Source organism: Rhinatrema bivittatum, chromosome 14 (assembly GCF_901001135.1).
Source record: "Rhinatrema bivittatum chromosome 14, aRhiBiv1.1, whole genome shotgun sequence".
In the NCBI taxonomy this organism is placed as follows: Eukaryota; Metazoa; Chordata; class Amphibia; order Gymnophiona; family Rhinatrematidae; genus Rhinatrema; species Rhinatrema bivittatum.
In genome coordinates, this window is record NC_042628.1 from 49254791 (window position 1) to 49275295 (window position 20505).

A 20505-nucleotide genomic window follows, 5' to 3' on the forward strand; every position below is an offset into this window, starting at 1 on the left:
GGGTACCTCCCCAACATCCTCTTCAGTAAACACCGAAGAAAAGAAATCATTTAATCTTTCCGTGATGGCCTTATCTTCTCTAAGTGCCCCTTTAACCCCTCGATCATCTAACAGTCCAACTGACTCACTCACAGGCTTTCTGCTTCAGATATATTTTAAAAAGTTTTTACTGTGTTTTTGCCTCTATGGCCAACTTCTTTTCAAATTCTCTCTTAGCTTGTCTTATCAATGTCTTACATTTAACTTGCCAACGTTTATGCATTTTCCAATTTTCCTCTGTTGGATCCTTCTTCCAATTTTTGAATGAAGATCTTTTGGCTAAAATAGCTTCTTTCACCTCCCCTTTTAACCATGCCAGTAATCGTTTTGCCTGCTTTCCACCTTTCTTAATGTGTGGAATACATCTGGACTGTGCTTCTAGAATGGTATTTTTTAACAATGACCACGCCTCTTGCACACTTTTTACTTTTGTAGCTGCTCCTTTCAGTTTTTTTCTATTTTTCTCATTTTATCAAAGTTTCCCTTTTGAAAGTTTAGCATGAGAGCCATGGATTTGCTTACTGTCCCCCTTCCAGTCGTTGGAGCTCTGTCCAGCACAGGACTCTAAATTTGGCTTTCAGAGCCTACACGTGCAATTCTGGTCACCGCATCTCAAAAAAGTTATAGTTGCATTGGAGAAGGTACAAATAAGGGTGATCAACATGACAAAGGGGGTGGAATGGCTCCCCTATGAGGACTGGTTAGGGCTGTTCAGCTTGGAGAAGAGATGTCTGAGGGGAGATATTACTGAGGTCTATAAAGTCATGAGAATATTAGAACAGGAAAATGTGAATTTATTTTTTCAGATAATAGAAGGACTAGGGGGCATTCCAGGAAGTTAGCAAGTAGTACATATAAAACAAATTGGAGAAAATTCTTTTTTACTCAATGCACAATTAAGCTCTGGAATTTGTTAGGGCAGTTAGTGTAGCTGGGTTTAAAAAAGGTTTGGATAGGTTCCTGGAGGAGAAGTCCATAAACTGCTATTAATCAAGTTGACTTAGGGTATAGCCACTACTATTACTGGCATTAGAATGGGATCTATTTAATGTTTGGGTACTTGCCACGTATTTGTAACCTGGATTCGCCACTGTTGGAAACAGGATGCTGGGCTTTATGGACCCTCGGTCTGAACCAGTATGGCAACTTCTTATGTTCTTATGGTTACAGATTACAAGTAACAAGTTTGCAACTTCATGTCTGAGTTATTTTAGTACTCTGGAATGGATGCCATCTGGTACTGGTGATTTGTTACTGCTTGTCAATTTGATCTATTACATCCTCTTTTATCACAGTCATTTGTTTGTCGTTATTTGACAATGTATATTTATCTGATATTAAGATCTCTTTAACAATGACATTCAAGATGCTTTGTAGGAATATTTTGTGGGGCAGGCTGCAGCTTTTGTTTGGGGGCACTTTAGCAAGTCTTTGACTTCCCCAGGCCTGCGATTGTGGCACCTGAGTTTGTTTTTTTTTTTTGGGGGGGGGGGAGGGGTATTGATGCAGTGGCAACAGTCACACACAACTCTTCTCAGTGCCGGAGGTGGTGGAAAGCTGTGTCTTGATGCATTTTATGGTGGGGTGGTGCTGCTGCAACCGATCACACAGCCAGCAGCGTAGCACAGCATCAGAAGGCCTTGGAATGCCAATGGCTTCAAAATGAAGAACAGCAACACCAAGGGGGCCCCCGGCTTAGATGCACATCAAGGGCTTTGTACGAAGCAGGCTTGGTAGCACAGACTACTCAGCTAACCCACAGCAGGTATTAAGGTATAAAGATGCATGGCTTAGGATTGTGCTATAATTGTGAACTTTGTTACAATAAAAACTGTGGCCTTTATTTCATTGTAGAAATGCATCAGTATTGATTGTGGGTGAGGGGAAAGGGGCAAAATAAAGGTGACAGACAAGTGTCAGGGCTGTCTCACATTAAGGCCTTTCATGTACAATGACAGCAATACATGCCCCTCTGACCATGATAGTGTGATCTTATTCCCAGAATCAAGGAATGGAGAGGGGAGAGGCAAAAATGTTCTCTTTCATTTTTGCTTTTAGTACTGTCAGGTCATGGAGAAGCTGTCATCAGTAGGAGCACAGACAAGTCACATCATTGAGGACTCTATTCGATATCACACATCTCAGCTCTATTTTTCTGCCAGCTCCACATTCATTTCATTTCTATCTTTCCTGCCAGCCCCAGGCCTCCCCTTTCATTCGAACTGTGTCCCTGCCCCAGCCCCATTCTTCCTCACACATTCAGACTCTGTCCTTTTAGCAATCCCACCCTCTTCATTCAACTGAGTTGTATCCTTCCAACAGCTCTATGGCACCTCACTCAATATGATCTTAAACTTCTACCACTCTACCCCTCCTCATTCACCCTGGCTGTCTCTCTCTGCCATCCCCATCCTTTGTCATTCAACCCAGATGCATCCTTCAATAGACCCTTTATGTTTGGGATGGCTTAAAGTCCAACAGGATAAAGATGCTGCAGGAGACTAAATGTACATGGGTGGAAATTCCATATGTGATAGGGAAGAAAATAGCAGTGGGGGTATAGTACCATCCATCTGGCCAAAATGAACAGATGAAATTAGGGACAGGAATACATTTGGCAGCACGGTAATAATGGGAGATTTCAATTACTCAAATATTGACTGGGTAAATGTCACATCGGGATATGCTAGGGAGATAAAGTTTACATATGAAATAAATGACTTCAGGTGCGGACATTGTTTAAAAATACCATATAGAAGCCCAGATCACATGTATTCCATGCATTAATAAAGGTGGAATGCAGGCCAAATGACTGTCAGCATGTTTAAAAGGTGAGGAGAAAGAGGCTATTTTAGCCAAAAGAACTTCTTTCAAAAACTGGAAAAAGTATTAATATGAACATAGAAGGAAAAAGCATAAGTTAGATGTAAAACTTTGATAAGGAGGGCAAAAAGAGAATTTGAAAAGAAGCTAGCTGTAGAGGCAAAGGCTCATAAAAACATTTTGAAATATATCTTAAGCAGGAAGGAGTCATTGGAGGGGTTAAAGAAGCATTTAGGGAAGACAAAGCCATTGTGAAAAGACTAAATGAATTATTTGCTTCGGTGTACTGTTTATTGAAAAGGATGTTGGGAGATATTCATGCCAGAAATGGTATTTAATGGTGATAATTCGGAAGAACTGAAAGAAATCACAGTGAACCTGAAGACGTAATAGGGCAGCTTGACAAACTAAAGAGTGGCAAATCACCTGGACTAGATGATTTACACCTAAGAGTTCTGAAAAAACTAAAAAATGAAAATGCAGATCTATTAATAATGTGTAACTTATCATTAAAGTTGTCTATTGTATACTGAAGATTGGAAGGTGGATAATGAAACGCCGATCTTTGAAAAGGGTTCCGGGGTGATCGGGGAAATTATAGACTGGTGAGTCTGACTTCAGTGCCGGGAAAAATCATAGAACATATAGAAAGACACGGTGTTTTACACAAGGGAAGTCTTGTCTCATCAATCTGCCACATTTTTTAAATGGTTAATAAACATGTGGATAATGGTGAATTACTGGATATAATGTATTTGGATTTTCAGAAGGTATTTGATAAAGTCACCCATAAGAGACTCTTGGGATAGGAAGAAATATCCTACTGTGGATTTCAAACTGGTTAAAAGATAGGAAGCAAAGAGTAGGACCAAATTATCAGTTTCCTCAGTGAAGAAATGTGAATAGTGAGTGGCTCAGGGATCTGTACCAGTGCTTTTTACCCTTCATTTACATAGAAACATAGAAATGACGGCAGAAGAAGACCGAATGGCCCATCCAGTCTGCCCAGCAAGCTACGCACTTTATCCTTTTTTTAAAATCTTTTTCTATCACCCACCTGTTACTATTGGCTTCCAGTACCCTCCAGCCCTAATTCCCCTCCACCCCACCACCAATGTAGAGAACAGCGCCGGATCTGCATCCAAGTGAACATCCAGCTCAATTAGGGGTAGCAACCACTGCAACAAGCAGGCCACACCCCTGTCCCATACTCTTACCCACCCCTGTTTTGTTTTTTTTATTTGGAGATGGCAGCCCTCTATCCTTCCGCTCCGTGAAGGTGGAATATCAACCACTGGCATCCCACTCCGTGAATGCCTCTGTGGCTACTGCCGCTCCGTGCAGTGTTTTGCTGCCTTTTTATTCACGTCCTCTAGACTTGATGGACCCACAGTGTTTATCCCACGCCCCTTTGAAGTCCTTCACAGTTTTAGACTTCACCACTTCCTCCGGAAGGGCATTCCAGGCATCCACCACCCTTTCCGTGAAGAAATACTTCCTGACATTGGTTCTTAGTCTTCCTCCCTGGAGCCTCAGCTCGTGACCTCTGGTTCTGATGATTTTTTTCTGATGGAAAAGGTTTGTCGTAGTCTTTGGATCATTAAAGTTTTTCAAGTATCTGAAAGTCTGAATCATATCTGAATCATATCACCCCTGCTCCTCCTTTCCTCCATGAAGTTAGTAAACAGCACATTTAAAATGAGTTGGAGAAAAAAAAATATTTTTGGCTCAATGTACAATTACATTCTGGAATTCATTGCTAGAGGATGTGGTAAAGGCACTCAGCATAGCTGGGTTTAAAAAAGGTTTGGACAAGTTTCTGGAGATGTCCATAATCTGTTTTTATTCAGGTAGGCTTGTTAGCAGCATGGGATCTATCTACCTTTTGAGATCTTGCCAGGTATTGTGATCTGGATTGGCCACAATTGGAAACAGTATACTGGGTTTGATGGACCTTCAGTCTGACAGAATATGGCATTTCTTATGTAGATCCATTCTTCCTCAATCACCCCAGTCAAGTCCTTCCACTGATCCCAATCCCCCTCAATCAAACCAAACATATCCACCCACCAGCCCCACTCCTTCCCATTCAACAGACTTAGATCCTTTTGTTAATACCAATCACTTTTCCTCCATAAAAAACACAAGGATTAAATACAAAAATATTTTATTAACTGTTTAAAAAAACATTTAAAAATAATTTATATTTTGACAATGACAATAAATTTTCCAGGACACCCATAACCCAATTCCTCCAAAAGAGATTTTTGTGAAAGGTTTGTGTCTGTGTGAGATTGTACATCTCTGTGAATGCATACATATGCATATATACATGTGTATATGTACATGAGTATGTACATCTGCATATGTACAAGTCTATATACATGGTGTATGCATGTGTGCATATAAACACAGATGCACATGTATTTAAGTGGACTTGATGTCTGTTAGGGATGTGCATTCATTTAAAATGAAACAAACAATGTTGTTGACATTTCGTTTCATTTTGTTGGAACAAAAGAATAAATGCATAAATGTTTTGGTTTTTTTTTAGTTTCATATTAGCATGCATTAAGTTATGTTAGTATGCACTAAGTACTTAGAGAAAAATGGAAAAAACCCCACAAACCATTTTAAAATGAAATCAAACACAAAATGACATGAAATGAAAATGACACAAAAAACCCTAACTGCACTCCCCTGTCTGTGTATGTTTTTGCATAGGTGTATTCTTAAAGTGCCTGTGTCTCCTTAACTCCTTTCTGTCCTAAGATTTACAGTTCCCATCACTCTATGTGCGCTACAGTCTCAGTCTGAGACAATCCTACAAATTACACTCTCACCTAACATGATGTCCTAGAAGGATGAGAAAACTGTTCTACAAGTCTTTTATGTTTTCAGGTTAGAATTTTGGAGGTTTGTTCTCAATTTCTTCATTCATAGTGCAGGCCTTGAAGAGGACTTCTGGTATTAAATTAGTCGGTGAGGCCAGGCATCGCAATGGGACAAGTTTGCTATAGGAGAGGTAATGGGAAGGGAGCACAGTGCTCTCCTGCAGCAACCATGGACAGATACATTGCAAGGCTTTACAATGGAGAACGGTGCCATGCAGAGAGAGTTTCAATGGCTTGCTCAATCAAGCAGTGAGGAAGCGACAATGGTGGTTCCATTATCCAGATTTCACCATCTAGTTCTAGGCCAGTGTTTCTTAATCAGTGTCCCTTCAGACCTGATCGGGAATGTGCAAATGGAAAAGTCACCTCTGCCCAATGCTCAGATCCAGACCAACATCTGGGCTCCACTATCAACACCTCTCAGCACAAATGACACCTGCAGTGGCTCTTAAACATGTAGAAGCTCCTTTCTGAGAACTCATGTAATCATTAATGCCTCCTCTTCCTACCTACACGTGAGCCCTGGAGCGGTAGATAATGGGCAGCATGCAGGGCACACAGAACTGGACCCTGCTTTGTGCGGTACACACCTTTCACACAGCACCTTCTTATCTTCCCTCTCCTGAGCCTCCTCCTTTGAGTCCTTCCAGCCTATTTCTTATCCTCAAGCTAAGTGTGATGGGGACAACATGCACTGAGCACTGGATGTGACACCGAGTCTTGGGAGCAACAGCAGTGAAGGAACTCTGGCAGCTGCATGCGTCAGCAAAGGTAAGTAGCTGGGCTGGCTGCCCACAATACAGACTTCTCCCTTCTCCTACACGTGTATATACAGGGAGCTGGTTCACTGTGACAGGGTCAAGGGTGTCATTGCCCCCTCTCTTTCTTTGTTTTAAATTGGGATGAGACTGCTAGGGCTTTCAGTGCTTCTCCAGCTCTTCTTTTGCCATACGCGTCCTTTCCATCTCTGCACTGTCTGCCCCATGAAGGCTGGTGTGCCACATATTTGTGTTGCTGTAGATGTATCTTGGGTTTGAAAAGATTAGGAAACACTGTTCTAGATAATGTAGTCAGTCTTGGGTAGTGAGTGGAAGGAGGTGAGGGCATGCTGTGCTTTGGAGCAAGCTTGTTGGGGACAGTTTTGTTCTGGGGGCAGAACGGCAGGTATTGTTGGGAGGGGTAAGGGCTCTGCTACATACAAGAACTGTCTGGAGCATGACAGCACATCATACAGTGAGCTTTATCAAGCGCTGTAAGCAAATTTCACAGGTCTCAGATGCTTCATAAACTACCATTTGGAAGTCATGAAAGAGGTAAGAGAAGATTTCAAGTGATTTTAGACAGAAGGCAAGAAGCTTCTCAGTGATTTTCATTGCAAGCCCACAGAATCTTGTCAGCTGCAATCCCAATTGAGCTTCTTAAAATCAGAAATACAAATACCAGAAGTCTGAAGATTTTGCAGTTGATGACTTTTTTCAGCTCTCCTTACTCACTGCCGATAAATGTTCATATTTTGCGCATGGCCACTTAAAAAGGAGGAAAATAATATACAGAATTTCCTCTGAATATTATACAGGAATGTAAGTTGTTGCTAGTCACAAGGCTATGATCACCTTTCTTCTTGGATGCCTTTCGCAGAAGAGCCCTCCGATTGTTCACTGTCTTTGCTACAAAGCCCATGATTGCTGCTCCTCTGTCCCGAGCTCCAGGTGGTAAAAGTGCTGGGTGTAGCATCCCTGTGGATGATGGCGGTGGGGGGAAGCGGAAAGCTTGGTTGGGGTGGGGTCAGAGAAACTAGGGAGATATGATTTGGAGGGAGCTCCAGCTGGTGTGGGAGGAAAGTGCTTCCAAAGGCAGTGAGTGGATACAGGCAGCTAGGAGAAGCAGCTCTGGCATCCATTGCAGCATCTCTGACCGGCAGGAAGACTCTGGGAGTCCTGGGGAGGCATATGGACTGCCCCACAGCAGGGCAGATCATGTGGTTGGCACTTGCAGCAGCGGTCGAGCTGTACAGTTTCTCTTCTGCTTTCATAGTCAGCAAGGAGAGCGGAGGAGGGTAAGTCCCTGAGGTCCTTTGGCTGCATGTGTTTCCAGCAGGCTCCTGCTGTTCCACTTTGCCTGAATTGGTATTTGGAGATGATCTTTGACCTTGAGAGGATCTACTGTCACCCGACTGGCTAGATGCTGAACGTGGACTGGGGGCCAAGGGCAAAGCCAAGAAAGAACCCATTGGGGAGCGCTGGGGAGTGGAGCTTGGAGACTGGCCAGTCAGATCTGTGGGTAATTCCAGAAAGAAAATAAGAGGTTAGACTCAAGGAGACATCCTTCGCCAGGAGAGAGACAGAGAAGGCAGGTTAAGAGAGAGAGAGAGACATCCTCAAGCAAGAGAAGATACAAATGTGGGCAGGGTTGAGACATAGAAGTGGAACAAGGAGTAGCACCTCTTGTGCAAGCTGTATTGGGGTGTAGGTGAGAGTCTCACCATTGGATGTCAGCCGTAATCCAGGAGAGCTGGAGGAGCTGCCTAGAGGGGTTAGAGTCTGACTTCCATTCTCTACACTGAATTTTGATGCACAGTTCTGATGAGACATGGATCGAGATGCCTTCCCTCGCAGAGCATCAATAACCTGCCATGAAAGAGTGCAGATGTTACTGAGGGAGACATCTACAAATACTTCCTTCAACCTTACCCATTACAGGTAAAGAAAGGACCCATGTGGTCTTGCAAGCTCATGCACCATCTTTTCATGCTGGTTGAAAGTATCAGAAACTAGAAAGATTCCATTTTTTTTCTGTATCAATGTGGCTCTAAGAACGCTGCACTGGAGGAAGTCAAAAAAAGCATCCCAGTCTCCCTGCAGTGATTCACACTGCCCCTGGCTCCCCCTCCCTCATGCCCCTAGAGTCTGGTCTCCTATGTTCTGGGGCCCCACCTTCTTGTTCTTTGCTACCATAAGTGAGGTGTCATTATGGTAGTTCTTGATGCTGCAGTCGGCTCCATTCTTCATCAATACTCGGACAATGTCCAGCAGTCCACGGCCACTGGCAGAGTGCAGAGCTGTGTTCCCAGAGTATGTCTGTGAGTTCACATTCGCACCATTCTATATAAAAGAGAAAAGCAATAAATCGTACTGCCTGACAGTGCATCCAGATTTACACACTGGTACTGGGGGCATGACAGGAACTGATTATTAGGAGATTAGGCTTCAAGTCTTCCACTGCCTCCAATTCTCACTATTAACTTCAACATTAAATCTCTAGGATGAGTGGTTTATCCTCATAATGGATAGATATACAGGCTATATTCAGCTTGGGTACTGTGTAATGTATGACTATTTTTTATATTGTATTAATATTTTTATTTTCGATGGATTCCAGTTTAAGAACATAAGAATGTGCCACACTGGGTCAGACCAAGGGTCCATTAAGCCCAGCATCCTGTTTCCAACAGTGGCCAATCCAGGCCATAAGAACCTGGCAAGTACCCAAAAACTAAGCCTGTTCCATGTTGCTAGTAATAGCAGTGGCTATTTTCTAAGTCAACTTAATTAATAGCAGATAATGGACTTCTCCTCCAAGAACTTATCCAATCCTTTTTTAAACACAGCTACACTAACTGTACTAACCACATCCTCTGGCTACAAATTCCAGAGTTTAATTGTGCGTTGAGTGAAAAAGGACTTTCTCCGATTAGTTTTAAATGTGCCACATGCTAACTTCATGGAGTGCCCCCTAGTCTTTCTATTATCCAAAAGAGTAAATAACTGATTCACATTAACCTGTTCTAGACCTCTCAAGATTTTAAACACCTCTATCATATCCTCCCTCAACCGTCTCTTCTTCAAGCTGAACAGCCCTAACCTCTTTAGTCTTTCCTCATAGGAGAGCTGTTCCATTCCCTTTATCATTTTGGTCGCCCTTCTCTGTACCTTCTCCACTGCAACTATATCTTTTTTGAGATGCGGCGACCAGAATTGTACACAGTATTCAAGGTGCAGTCTCACCATGGAGCGATACAGAGGCATTATGACATTTTCCATTTTATTCATCATTCCCTTTCTAATAATTCCCAACGTTCTGTTTGCTTTTTTGACTGAACTGACAATTTCAATGTGTTATCCACTATGACGACTAGATCTCTTGCTTGGGTGATAGCTCCTAATATGGACCCTAACATTGTGTAACTATAGCATGGGTTATTTTTCCCTATATGCATCACCTTGCACTTAGAAACCATTGTGTCATTGTGTACTTATAAATGTGCCATTGTGGAATGCATATGTGAAAAAGTTGAGAGGAGGCTAGTGATCCATTGAGATTTTGCTTGTGTTATTTTGAAGCACATGGATATTAATGAAAAAGAAGATTATAGTTTCATTTACCTTTGGGATTATATGGAAGGTCCGTTCAAAGTAATAATTTGAAAAAATGTTTGGTAAGTTTAAGAAAGTTGTATGTACAGTGTGTCTTTATATTTATGGTTTAGGGTTCATGCTTATGTTTTCCCAGATGGTGAAATATCCCCTGATGAAGCTGGAAACAGAGAAACAAGGGCTTCTTGTAGGTTGTGATTAAAGGCGAGCTACGTACCTAGCTTCTGTGAAGGAAGAGACACACAGTGGAGTAATAGAAGAGAAAATGAAGGGGAACAAAAGTGTTTAGAGTGTATTAACCTAAGTGGGTCTGAATAGCAGAAGCACATGTGTAATGATGATATAAGATCGATATAACAGTGTGGCAGTCACAGTTAAATGGTGTAATGAAGGAATTGTAATATTGTCTTGATAGACCGTCATATATAACCTTTATAGGGTTGTAAGTGGTGTAAAAAGCCACACGGAGTATATACACCTGTGCTCTGTTGTATATTGAAAAATCATTTTGAACCTGTACTACCACTGTTGTGTTCAGTTTTAATGGTGTGAATGTGTGAATGAGTGAGTGTTTTAAGACACACTTTTAATGTGATTTGGTAAAACATTTTTGTTAATAAGAGCAAGTTTGCTTACTGTAAACGAAGTTTTCCGTAGATAGCAGATGAATTAGCCATGCTGTCTGGGTACGTCTTCCATGCCACTAGGTGGCGGAGCTCTCTAAGTCTCTCAAAGTCTTTCAGCTAGGTGCTCCCTCCTGTATCCTGACAGGATTACCTCTGTCTCCTCAGTCAGTATCAAAGCGAGTTAGGTATGCTAGAACTGTCCGGGGAGGCGGACGGGTCAGCATGGCTAATTCATCTGCTATCTACGGAAAACACCATTTACGGTAAGCAAACTTGCTCTTTTCACGTAGATAAGCAGCTGAATTAGCCATGCTCTCTGGGAGTCCCGAGCTGACATATTGAGCAGGTAATGTGTAATAATTGTTTTGGTTTTTTTTGCTCAATACGTGGAAACATAGCGGACAGGTCCTATGAAGGCTGTAATTATATGGAATCTGTGCTCTTCTGAAGGATAATCCGCTCCACTAGGGCATCATTCGCCGTTTGTTTATCTAAACAATAGTGGGATGTGAAGGTGTGAAGCGAGGACCATGTCGCCGCTTTACATATGTCTATGATAGGATCTTGATGTAGAGAGGCGACTGAGACTGCCATGGCTCGCACCTGATGCACCTTAGGTGTTTCAGGTAAAGTTTGCGACCTTTGTTGATAACAAAACTGTATACAGTTCAATATCCATGTAGATAAAATTCTTTTTGTCACAGAACGCCCTGGAGCGTTCGGATTGAATGAAAGAAATAGTTGTGAAGGTCGATTGGGTGAAAGCATGCATTTTTTGTAGAACGCTAGAGCGCATTTGCAATCTAAAGTGCGTAATTTCTTCTCATTAGCGTTAGCATGAGGTTTAGGATGAAATGTAGGCAAGGTGATAGTCTGGTTAATGTGGAAACTAGAGATCACCTTTGGTAGAAACTTAGGGTGAGTGCGTAGGGTCACCTTGTCATGGTGAAATTGAAGATAAGAAGGGTAGTGAACTAAGGCTTGCAATTCACTAACTCTCCTTGCAGAAGTTAAAGCAACCAGAAAAAACACCTTCCAGGAAAGGTAGCGCAGGTGACAAGTTTCTATGGGTTCAAAGGGCAAAAGCATCAACTGTTCGTGAACTGTATTAATGTCCCACAGTACCGGTGGTTTGTGTACAGGTGGAAGGAGGTGTAATACGCCTTTCATAAACCTGGATACTAAGGTGTGACATGAAATAGGCTCTCCATCTAGAGGGGTATGATAAGTGGCTATAGTGCTTAAATGAACTCGTAGCGAGGTCGTAGCAAATCCTTTACTATACAGTAGATGGAGATATGAAAGCCGTTCAGGTGGGCAAGTTAATGGGTCGATACCTAGTGATGTACACCAAGAAGTGTAGCGTGTACACTTTCTCTGGTAATTCAGTCTGGTTGATAGTTTTCTAGAAGACAGCAGTATGTCCTGAAGAGTAGGAAAAATGTTTAGATGCTGGTAAGCGATCCTTTCAATCTCCATGCTGTGCAGTGTAGCGAGGAGTGTAGAGGATGTAGCAGTGTTCCCTTGTCCTGGGTGAGAAGTTGTGGACTGTCGCCCAGGGGAATTGGGCTGTGGATTGATAGTCGTAGTAGGTAACTGTACCATGGTTGACAAGGCCATGCTGGTGCAATTAGGATTAGATCCGCTTGATCCTCGATGATCTCTGGAGTGTTCGAGAGATGAGTGGTATCGGGGGGATGCATAGAGTAGGTCTTGTGACCAATTGATGAGAAAGGTGTCTGGGGCGAGCCTGAGGGGGCTTGGGTAAACCGAGCAAAATTTCTCTAGTTTCCTGTTGTTCTCTGTTGCAAGCAGATCAACTGTAGGGAGACCCCATGTTGCGAAATGTTCCTGAGTCACCTCTGGATTCAGTTCCCATTCGTGTGGGCAAAAAATTCTGCTGAGTTTGTCCGCTCTGGAATTGTGTATCCCTGGTAGATAAGTTGCCTGTAGTGAAATGGATCTTTGATGAGCCCATTCAAGCATTTGCACTGCTTCCTTGCAGAGGTTCCAAGAACCGGACCCTCCTTCTTTGTTTATATAAAACATGGTCACTTGGTTGTCTGTGTGCACCATGACTATTTTCCCTTGTAAGGAATCTTCGAAGGCTTGAAGGGCGTTTTTTACTGCCCTGATCTCCAGAAGGTTGATATGAAGTGTCCACTCGAACGGGGTCATAGACCTTGTGTCTGTAACATTTGCAGATGAGCTCCCCATCCTGTGGGAGACACATCCATGGTGAGTATCATTTGATGTCAAAGGGGTCTCAGTGGTGAACCCAAGATAAGTGTTTGTGCGAGTAACCACCATTGTAGGTCCCGTTTCATGCTGGTGGTCAAGGAAACGGGTGTGGACAATGGCTGTAGATATTGAGTCCATTGAAGCTTGAGACCCCATTGTAGGCGGTGCATATGTAGGCGTGTGTGTGGAACCACATAAATGGCTGCAGCCATGTGCCCCAGAACAGTGAGCACTTGACAAGCTGGTACTGTTGCACTGTGAAGTAGTGTCATAGAGATTGTAGAGAGAGCTAGTGCTCTCGGGTAAAGTAGGAAAACCTTGTCTTGGATCGTATCGATGTAGGCTCCTATGAATTGTAAAGTTTGAGTGGGCTCCAGTTTCAACTTCTCGTAGTTGATGAGGAGTCCTAGGTTGTCCAGGCAAGAAATCGTTTTGAGAAAATTGTCTCGTAGTAGTCTTGGATTGGATGCTACTAGGAGCCAATCGCCCAGGTAGGGAAAGATTTGCATCTTCTGACGATGAAGGTGCACCACCGCCACTGCCATGCATTTGGTGAAAACTCTGGGGGCCAAAGCCAGGCCAAATGGAAGAACTCTGTACTGGAAATGTTGATTGTCTGCCTGGAAAGAAAGGTAACACCAGAAACTGGGGGGCATTGGTATGTGAGCATAAGCATCTTTCAAATCCAGTGAGCACATCCAGTGCCCGGGTTGAAGGAATGGAAGAATGGATTTGAGAGAAGTCATTTTGAACTTCTCCTTGTGTAAGTGTTTTGTTGAGGGAACGTAGGTCCAGAATTGGGCGTAAACCTCCTGTGTTCTTGGGAATTAGGAAATATTGGGAATATAAGTCCTGATGAAATTCCTGGGGAGGTAGCTTCTGATGCACTGATTTTGTAACAGAAGTTGGATTTCTTGTAGAATATGCTCCTTCTGAGTTACGAACTTCTGAGGAACCCAGTGTGGGAGGGATGAGAAATTGAGGGCATATTCTGTATTATTGATAAAACCCACTGATCCGAAATAATGTGATTCCAGGCTGGAAGATAGTTGGACAACCATCCTCCGACTGGTGATGTCAGTGGCATTGTTATTTTTAAAAACTCGACTGGGCTTTTGCCGGTTGCCGTGTTTGCCTACGATTTCTAGTACATTGGCGTGCAGGCTGTTGTTAAGTCTGTTGCCTTGATGGCTGATTGTACTGAGCTTTATAATAAGTGTAAGGTCTAAAGGTCTTATAAGAAGACCTACGATAAGAAGTAGAGGCAGCATACTGACGTCTGTGAAGTATGTGGATGTTGTGGCGATGTTAAGGCAAGAACTGCTGTTTTTTGCTCCTTGAGTTTTGTTACAGTTTCAGTGAACTGATCTCCGAACAAATTGTCTGGATGACATGGTAAATTAGCCAATTTGTTGTGGACATCGTCCCTTATGGCACTAGATCGCAACCACGTGAGGCGTCTGGCTGTTAAGGCATTTGCTGAAGTCTTAGACGAAACATCAAAACCTTCGTAGATGGATCTCAGTAAATGCCGCAAACCTTCTTCAAGGTTATAGTATCACCTAGACCAGATGATATGCATCCTAGGGTACTGAAGGAACTCAAAAATGAAATTTCTGATCTATTAGTTAAAATTTGTAACCTGTCCTTAAAATCATCCATTGTACCTGAAGATTGAAGGGTGGCTAATGTAACCCCAATATTTAAAAAAGGCTCCAGGGGCGATCCGGGTAACTATAGACCAGTGAGCCTGACTTCAGTGCCGGGAAAAATAGTGGAAACTATTCTCAAGATCAAAATTGTAGAGCATATAGAAAGACATGGTTTAATGGAACACAGTCAACATGGATTTACCCAAGGGAAGTCTTGCCTAACAAATCTGCTTCATTTTTTTGAAGGAGTTAATAAACATGTGGATAAAGGTGAACCGGTAGATGTAGTATATTTGGATTTTCAGAAGGCGTTTGACAAAGTCCTTCATGAGAGGCTTCTAAGAAAACTAAAAAGTCATGGGACAGGAGGCGATGTCCTTTCGTGGATTACAAACTGGTTAAAAGACAGGAAACAGAGAGTAGGATTAAATGGTCAATTTTCTCCGTGGAAAAGAGTAAACAGTGGAGTGCCTCAGGGATCTCTACTTGGACCAGTGCTTTTCAACATATATATAAATGTTCTGGAACGGAATACGATGTGTGAGGTTATCAAATTTGCGGATGATACAAAATTATTCAAAGTAGTTAAATCACAAGCAGATTGTGATAAATTGCAGGAGGACCTTGCGAGACTGGAAGATTGGGCATCCAAATGGCAGATGAAATTTAATGTGGACAAATGCAAGGTCTTGCATATAGGGAAAAATAACCCTTGCTGTAGTTACACGGTTAGGTTCCATATTAGGAACTACCACCCAGGAAAAAGATCTAGGCATCATAGTGGATAATATTTTAAAATCGTCGGCTGAGTGTGCTGCAGCAGTCAAAAAAGCAAACAGAATGCTAGGAATTATTTGGAAGGGAATGATTAATAAATCGGAAAATGTCATAATGCCTCTATATCACTCCATGGTGAGACCGCACCTTGAATACTGTGTACAATTCTGGTCACCGCATCTAAAAAAAGATATAGTTGCGATGGAGAAGGTACAGAGAAGGGCAACCAAAATGATAAAGGGGATGGAACAGCTCTCCTATGAGGAAAGACTAAAGAGGTTAGGGCTGTTCAGCTTGAAGAAGAGACGGTTGAGGGAGGATATGATATGATAGAGGCTAAAAAATGCAGAATAATGCATTTAGGATGCAGAAACCTAAGGGAGAGCTACAGTGCTGGAGGTGGAATTCTTTTAAGCAGGATGGAGAAGGTACAGAGAAGGGCTACCAAAATGATAAGGGGAATGGAACAACTCCCCTATGAGGAAAGGCTGAGGAGGTTAGGGCTGTTCAGCTTGGAGAAGAGACGACAGGGGGGATATGATAAAGGTCTTTAAGATCATGAGAGGTCTTGAACGAGTAGATGTGAATCGGTTATTTACACTTTCGAATAATAGAAGGACTAGGGGGCATTCCGTGAAGTTAGCAAGTAGCACATTTAAGATTAATCGGAGAAAATTCTTTTCACTCAACGCACAATAAAGCTCTGGAATTTGTTGCCAGAGGATGTGGTTAGCGCAGTTAGTGTAGCTGGGTTCAAAAAAGGTTTGGATAAGTTCTTGGAGAAGTTCATTAATGGCTATTAATCAAGTTTACTTAGGGAATAGCCACTGCTATTAATTGCATCAGTAGCATGGGATCTTCTTAGTGTTTGCGTAATTGCCAGGTTCTTGTGACTTGGATTGGCCACTGTAGGAAACAGGATGCTGGGCTTGAGGGACCATTGGTCTGACCCAGAATGGAATATCTTATGTTCTTATATAGGAAAATTCGTTCTTACCTGCTAATTTTCATTCCTTGATTCCCACAGTTCAGTCCAGATGAATGGGTTTTCTCCCCTACCAGCAGATGGAAACAGAGATGAAAAGCTTTTCTGAACTGTTGGTACATAAGACAGTGTCCACCTACAGATGCTCGGTATAAACTAAAAGCAAGCTAAGCATTCAATCAATAACTATGCTTACCTACAATCAAGCAGGGAAAAAGTAAACCCAAAGAATACCTTCCACTTAGAAGAATCTGAATGCCAAAAAAGTCAACATCTGACATATATACACACACAGAACAGAGTGATCTAACATACAGGGTGGGCTTCAGGACTTATCTGTGGGAACAAAAATTAGAAGGTAAGAACCAATTTTCCTTTCCTTATCATCCACAAGATCAGTACAGGTGAATTGGATGTACTCAAGCCTCTCAAAACCCAGACTCGCCTGCAGCACACTTTCCCCAAATCCAGCTAAGTTTGAAACCCGAACATCCAGCCTGTAATGCTTGGTAAAAGTGTGTAAAGAAGATCATATCACTGCTCTAGAAATTTCCTGCAGCAATAACAACTGACATTCAGCCCAGAATGCAGCCTATGCCCTAGTGGAATGAGCACAAAGGCCCTCCAGAACCTGGATTCCCTTGTATATGTAAGCAGAAGGAATGGCATCTTTAATCTATCTGGAAATTGATGCTTTCAATGCCTTCTCCCCCTTACTGGGCTGAATTTAAAATGCCCTGCGGGCGTAAATCCGGCTGGATTTACGAGCGCAGGGCCCTCGTGCGCCGGCGCGCCTATTTTGCATAGGCCGCCGGCGCGCACACAGCCCTGGGACGCGCATAAGTCCCGGAGCTTCGTAAAAGGGGCGGGGAGGGGGCGTGTCCGGGGTCAGGGGGCAGTTCGGGTCGGGTGATGGCGCGCCAGCAGCCCGCTGGTGCGCGCAGATTTACATCTGCTTTCAGCAGGCGTAAATCTGCCAACAAAAGGTAGGGGGGGTTTAGATAGGGCCGGGGGGGTGGGTTAGGTAGGGGAAGGGAGGGGAAGGTGCGAGGGGGGGGGTGGAAAGAAAGTTCCCTCCGAGGCCGCTCTGATTTCGGAGCGGCCTCGGAGGGAACAGGCAGTGCGCGCCGGGCTCGGCGCACGCAGGTTGCACAAATGTGCACCCCCTTGCGTGCACCGACCCCAGATTTTATAAGATACGCGCTCGCACAAAAGTATAAAATCTACCCCACTATGTATATTGAAAAGCAGGAACAAATAGTCCATCTTATGAAAACTATTTGTGACCTTCAAATGGTACTGGAGAACCCTATGCATGTCCAACACATAAAGCTTTGAGGCATGCGGAGAAGAAGCCTTCACAATCCTGAAAGCAGGCAATTCTTCGGATTGACTCAAATGAAAATTGTAAACCCCTTTTGGCAAAAAAGTGCAAAAGGAAACCCTATTCTCCAAAAATTGAAGGAAAGGATCCCTAAATGACAAGACTTTCACTTCTGAAATATGCCTCGTGGAACAAATAATCACATTCTTTGGATGATAGACATCGCTTTGTTCACTAATTCCCACTATGGAGTCTAGCATGTACTTGCTGAAAAAAATCGACCTGCACATTCTCGTGATTCTGTCGGCATCTTGTGGACACATGAGATGCCGACAGAATCAAGAGATGATGCTCCGCCCAACGGATTAATTTCCGGACCTCTCAGGATACCACCGGGCTCTTGGTGCCTTGCATTATTGGACAGGACTCTCACTGTCTGATTGTGGACTAGCAGAAGAAATACTAGCAAGACCTTCCGGATCGCTCTGGTTTCCAAACGATTGATGGACCAGGATGCTTCTATCACTGTCCATTTCCCCTGTGCTGTCTGATCCTGTCAGATGTTGTTAATACAGGTTGTTAATACAAACAAAAAACACACTTTGAAATGTCAGTATGCCAATACCAGAAGTCTAACAAGTAAGATGGGGAAGTTAGAGTATACAGCAGTGAATGATAAGATAGACAATTGGCATCTCAGAGACATGGTAGAAGGCGAATAATCAATGGGATAGTGCTATACCAGGGTACAAATTACATTGTAATGATAGGGAGGGGCAACTTGGAGGGTGGGGAGGCACTTTATGTCCAGGATGGCAAAGAATCCAAAAGGATAAAGATCCTGCAAGAGACTAAACGGCACAATACAATCTTTTTGGGTAGAATCCCATGTGTGTTGGGGAAGAGAATAGTGATAGGAGTATACTACTGTCCACCTGGCCAAAATGATAACACGGACAATGAAATGGTAAGAGAAATTAGGGAAGCTAACCAAATTGGTATTGCAGTAATAATAGGAAATGTCAATTACCCCAATATTGACTGAGTAAATGTTACATCAGGTTATGCTAGAGATATAAAGTTCCTGGGGTGCTGTAATGCATAACAGCTGTATGTGATGGGGGATGAAAGGTTGTTGTGCACGAACCAACAGAGGGACTTGGGGGTGATAGTATCTAGTGATCTGAAGACAGCGAAGCAATCTGACCAGGCAATAGCTAAAGCCAGAAGAATGCTGGGCTGCATAGAGAAAGGAATAACCAGTAAGAAAACGAAGGTGATAATCCCCTTGTACAGGTCTTTAGTGAGGCCTCACCTGGAATACTGTGTTCAGGTCTGGAGATCGTAACTCAAAAGGGACAGAGACAGGATGGAAGCAGTCTAGAGAAGGGCGACCAAAATGGTAGGAGGTCTCCATCAAATGACTTATGAGGAGAGGTTGAAGGACCTAAATATGTATACAATGAAGGAGAGGAGGTGCAGAGGAAATATGATACAGACCTTCAGATATCTGAAAGGTTTTAATGATGCACAATCAACAAACCTTTTCTATTGGAAAGAAATCAGTAGAACTAGGAGTCACGAAATTAAACTTCAGGGAGGACGACTCAGAACCAATATCAGAAAATATTTCTTCAGAGACAGTGGTGGATGCCTGCAATGCACTTCTGGAGGAGGTGGTGAAGACAAAAATAGTGAAAGAATTCAAAGGGGCATGGGATAAACACTGTGGATCCCTAAAGGCTAGAGGATGGAAATGAAGAAAAAAGTTCATTAGGGTATCTTGCTGGTGTGGTGGTTACTATCCTTAACCAATAAGCCTTTATATTGTTGATGCGACTCTATCATTACTCTCTGCTTCAACTACAGGGAAAAAAGAGGAAAAGGGGAATTGGATTCACACAGCAACCAACAAGGACCCTGACTTTTACAGTCAGGGGAAACAAATAAGCATGGAGATAACTTGCTGATGTGGCTGTTACTACTCTTAACCAATAAGCCTGATAATTTTGATACAACTCCAACTTTGCTCTCTGCTTCAATGGCAAGAGATAACGAGGAACTGGACTCAGACAGCAAAAAACAAGGGCCCTGAATTTTACGGGCTAGGAAAATGATAAGTATGGGGGTGACCCATATGGCACGACAGATACTACCGTAAGCTTGCGAGGCGAATGTCTTAGAGAGGCGGAACTGAGCAAGACAGAATCCTTGCTAACTCGTAGGTAGGAAGGTCCGGTGGGTTTAAGTATATGTAGGCAGGTGACGTCATGCGGTGGGGATGCTCCCGAGGTTCCCGCCATGACGTAGATAAGAGGGAGGCAGGCGCGCCCACGCGCGTGCCCTAGGTTACACCTGAACCGAGATGGCGACCGGGATTGCCCACACCGTCCCAGGAACGCCACGGAGGTCGGCGTGTGGAGGCAGAGGTGGCCATCTTACCCAGAGTTGGGGCTGTAGGGTAAAAAGAGGTGAGCAGCAAAGGTCGCAGCCGCCTGCAACCGATGTGCGCAACACCAACATTCTGTTTGTTTTTTTGACTGCTGCAGCAGCCGATGATTTCAATGTGTTATCCACTATGACGCCTAGATCTCTTTCTTGGGTGGTAGCTCCTAATATGGAACCTAACATTGTGTAACTATAGCATGGGTTATTTTTCCCCATATGCATCACCTTGCACTTATCCACATTAAGAAAGAGGATACTTGGCTTGATGGACCCTTGGTCTGACTCAGTATGGCAATGTCGTATGTTCTTAAGTAGGGTCACCT

General features: G+C 43.2%; 1 protein-coding gene across 1 annotated transcript in view; it reads right to left on the reverse strand.

Moving 5' to 3' along the window:
• Positions 1 to 5012: 5012 nt before the first annotated feature.
• The window catches only part of BCL3 (BCL3 transcription coactivator), a 67231-nt gene continuing 51738 nt past the window's right edge, over positions 5013 to 20505 (reverse strand). Inside the window, exons 7-9 of the mRNA XM_029576763.1 lie at positions 8690 to 8857; positions 8239 to 8383; positions 5013 to 8030 (exon numbers count right to left, since the gene is read on the reverse strand). Coding sequence (XP_029432623.1) covers positions 7366 to 8030; positions 8239 to 8383; positions 8690 to 8857 — 978 coding nt within the window. The 3' untranslated portion in view covers positions 5013 to 7365. The remainder of the gene's footprint in view (positions 8031 to 8238; positions 8384 to 8689; positions 8858 to 20505) is intronic.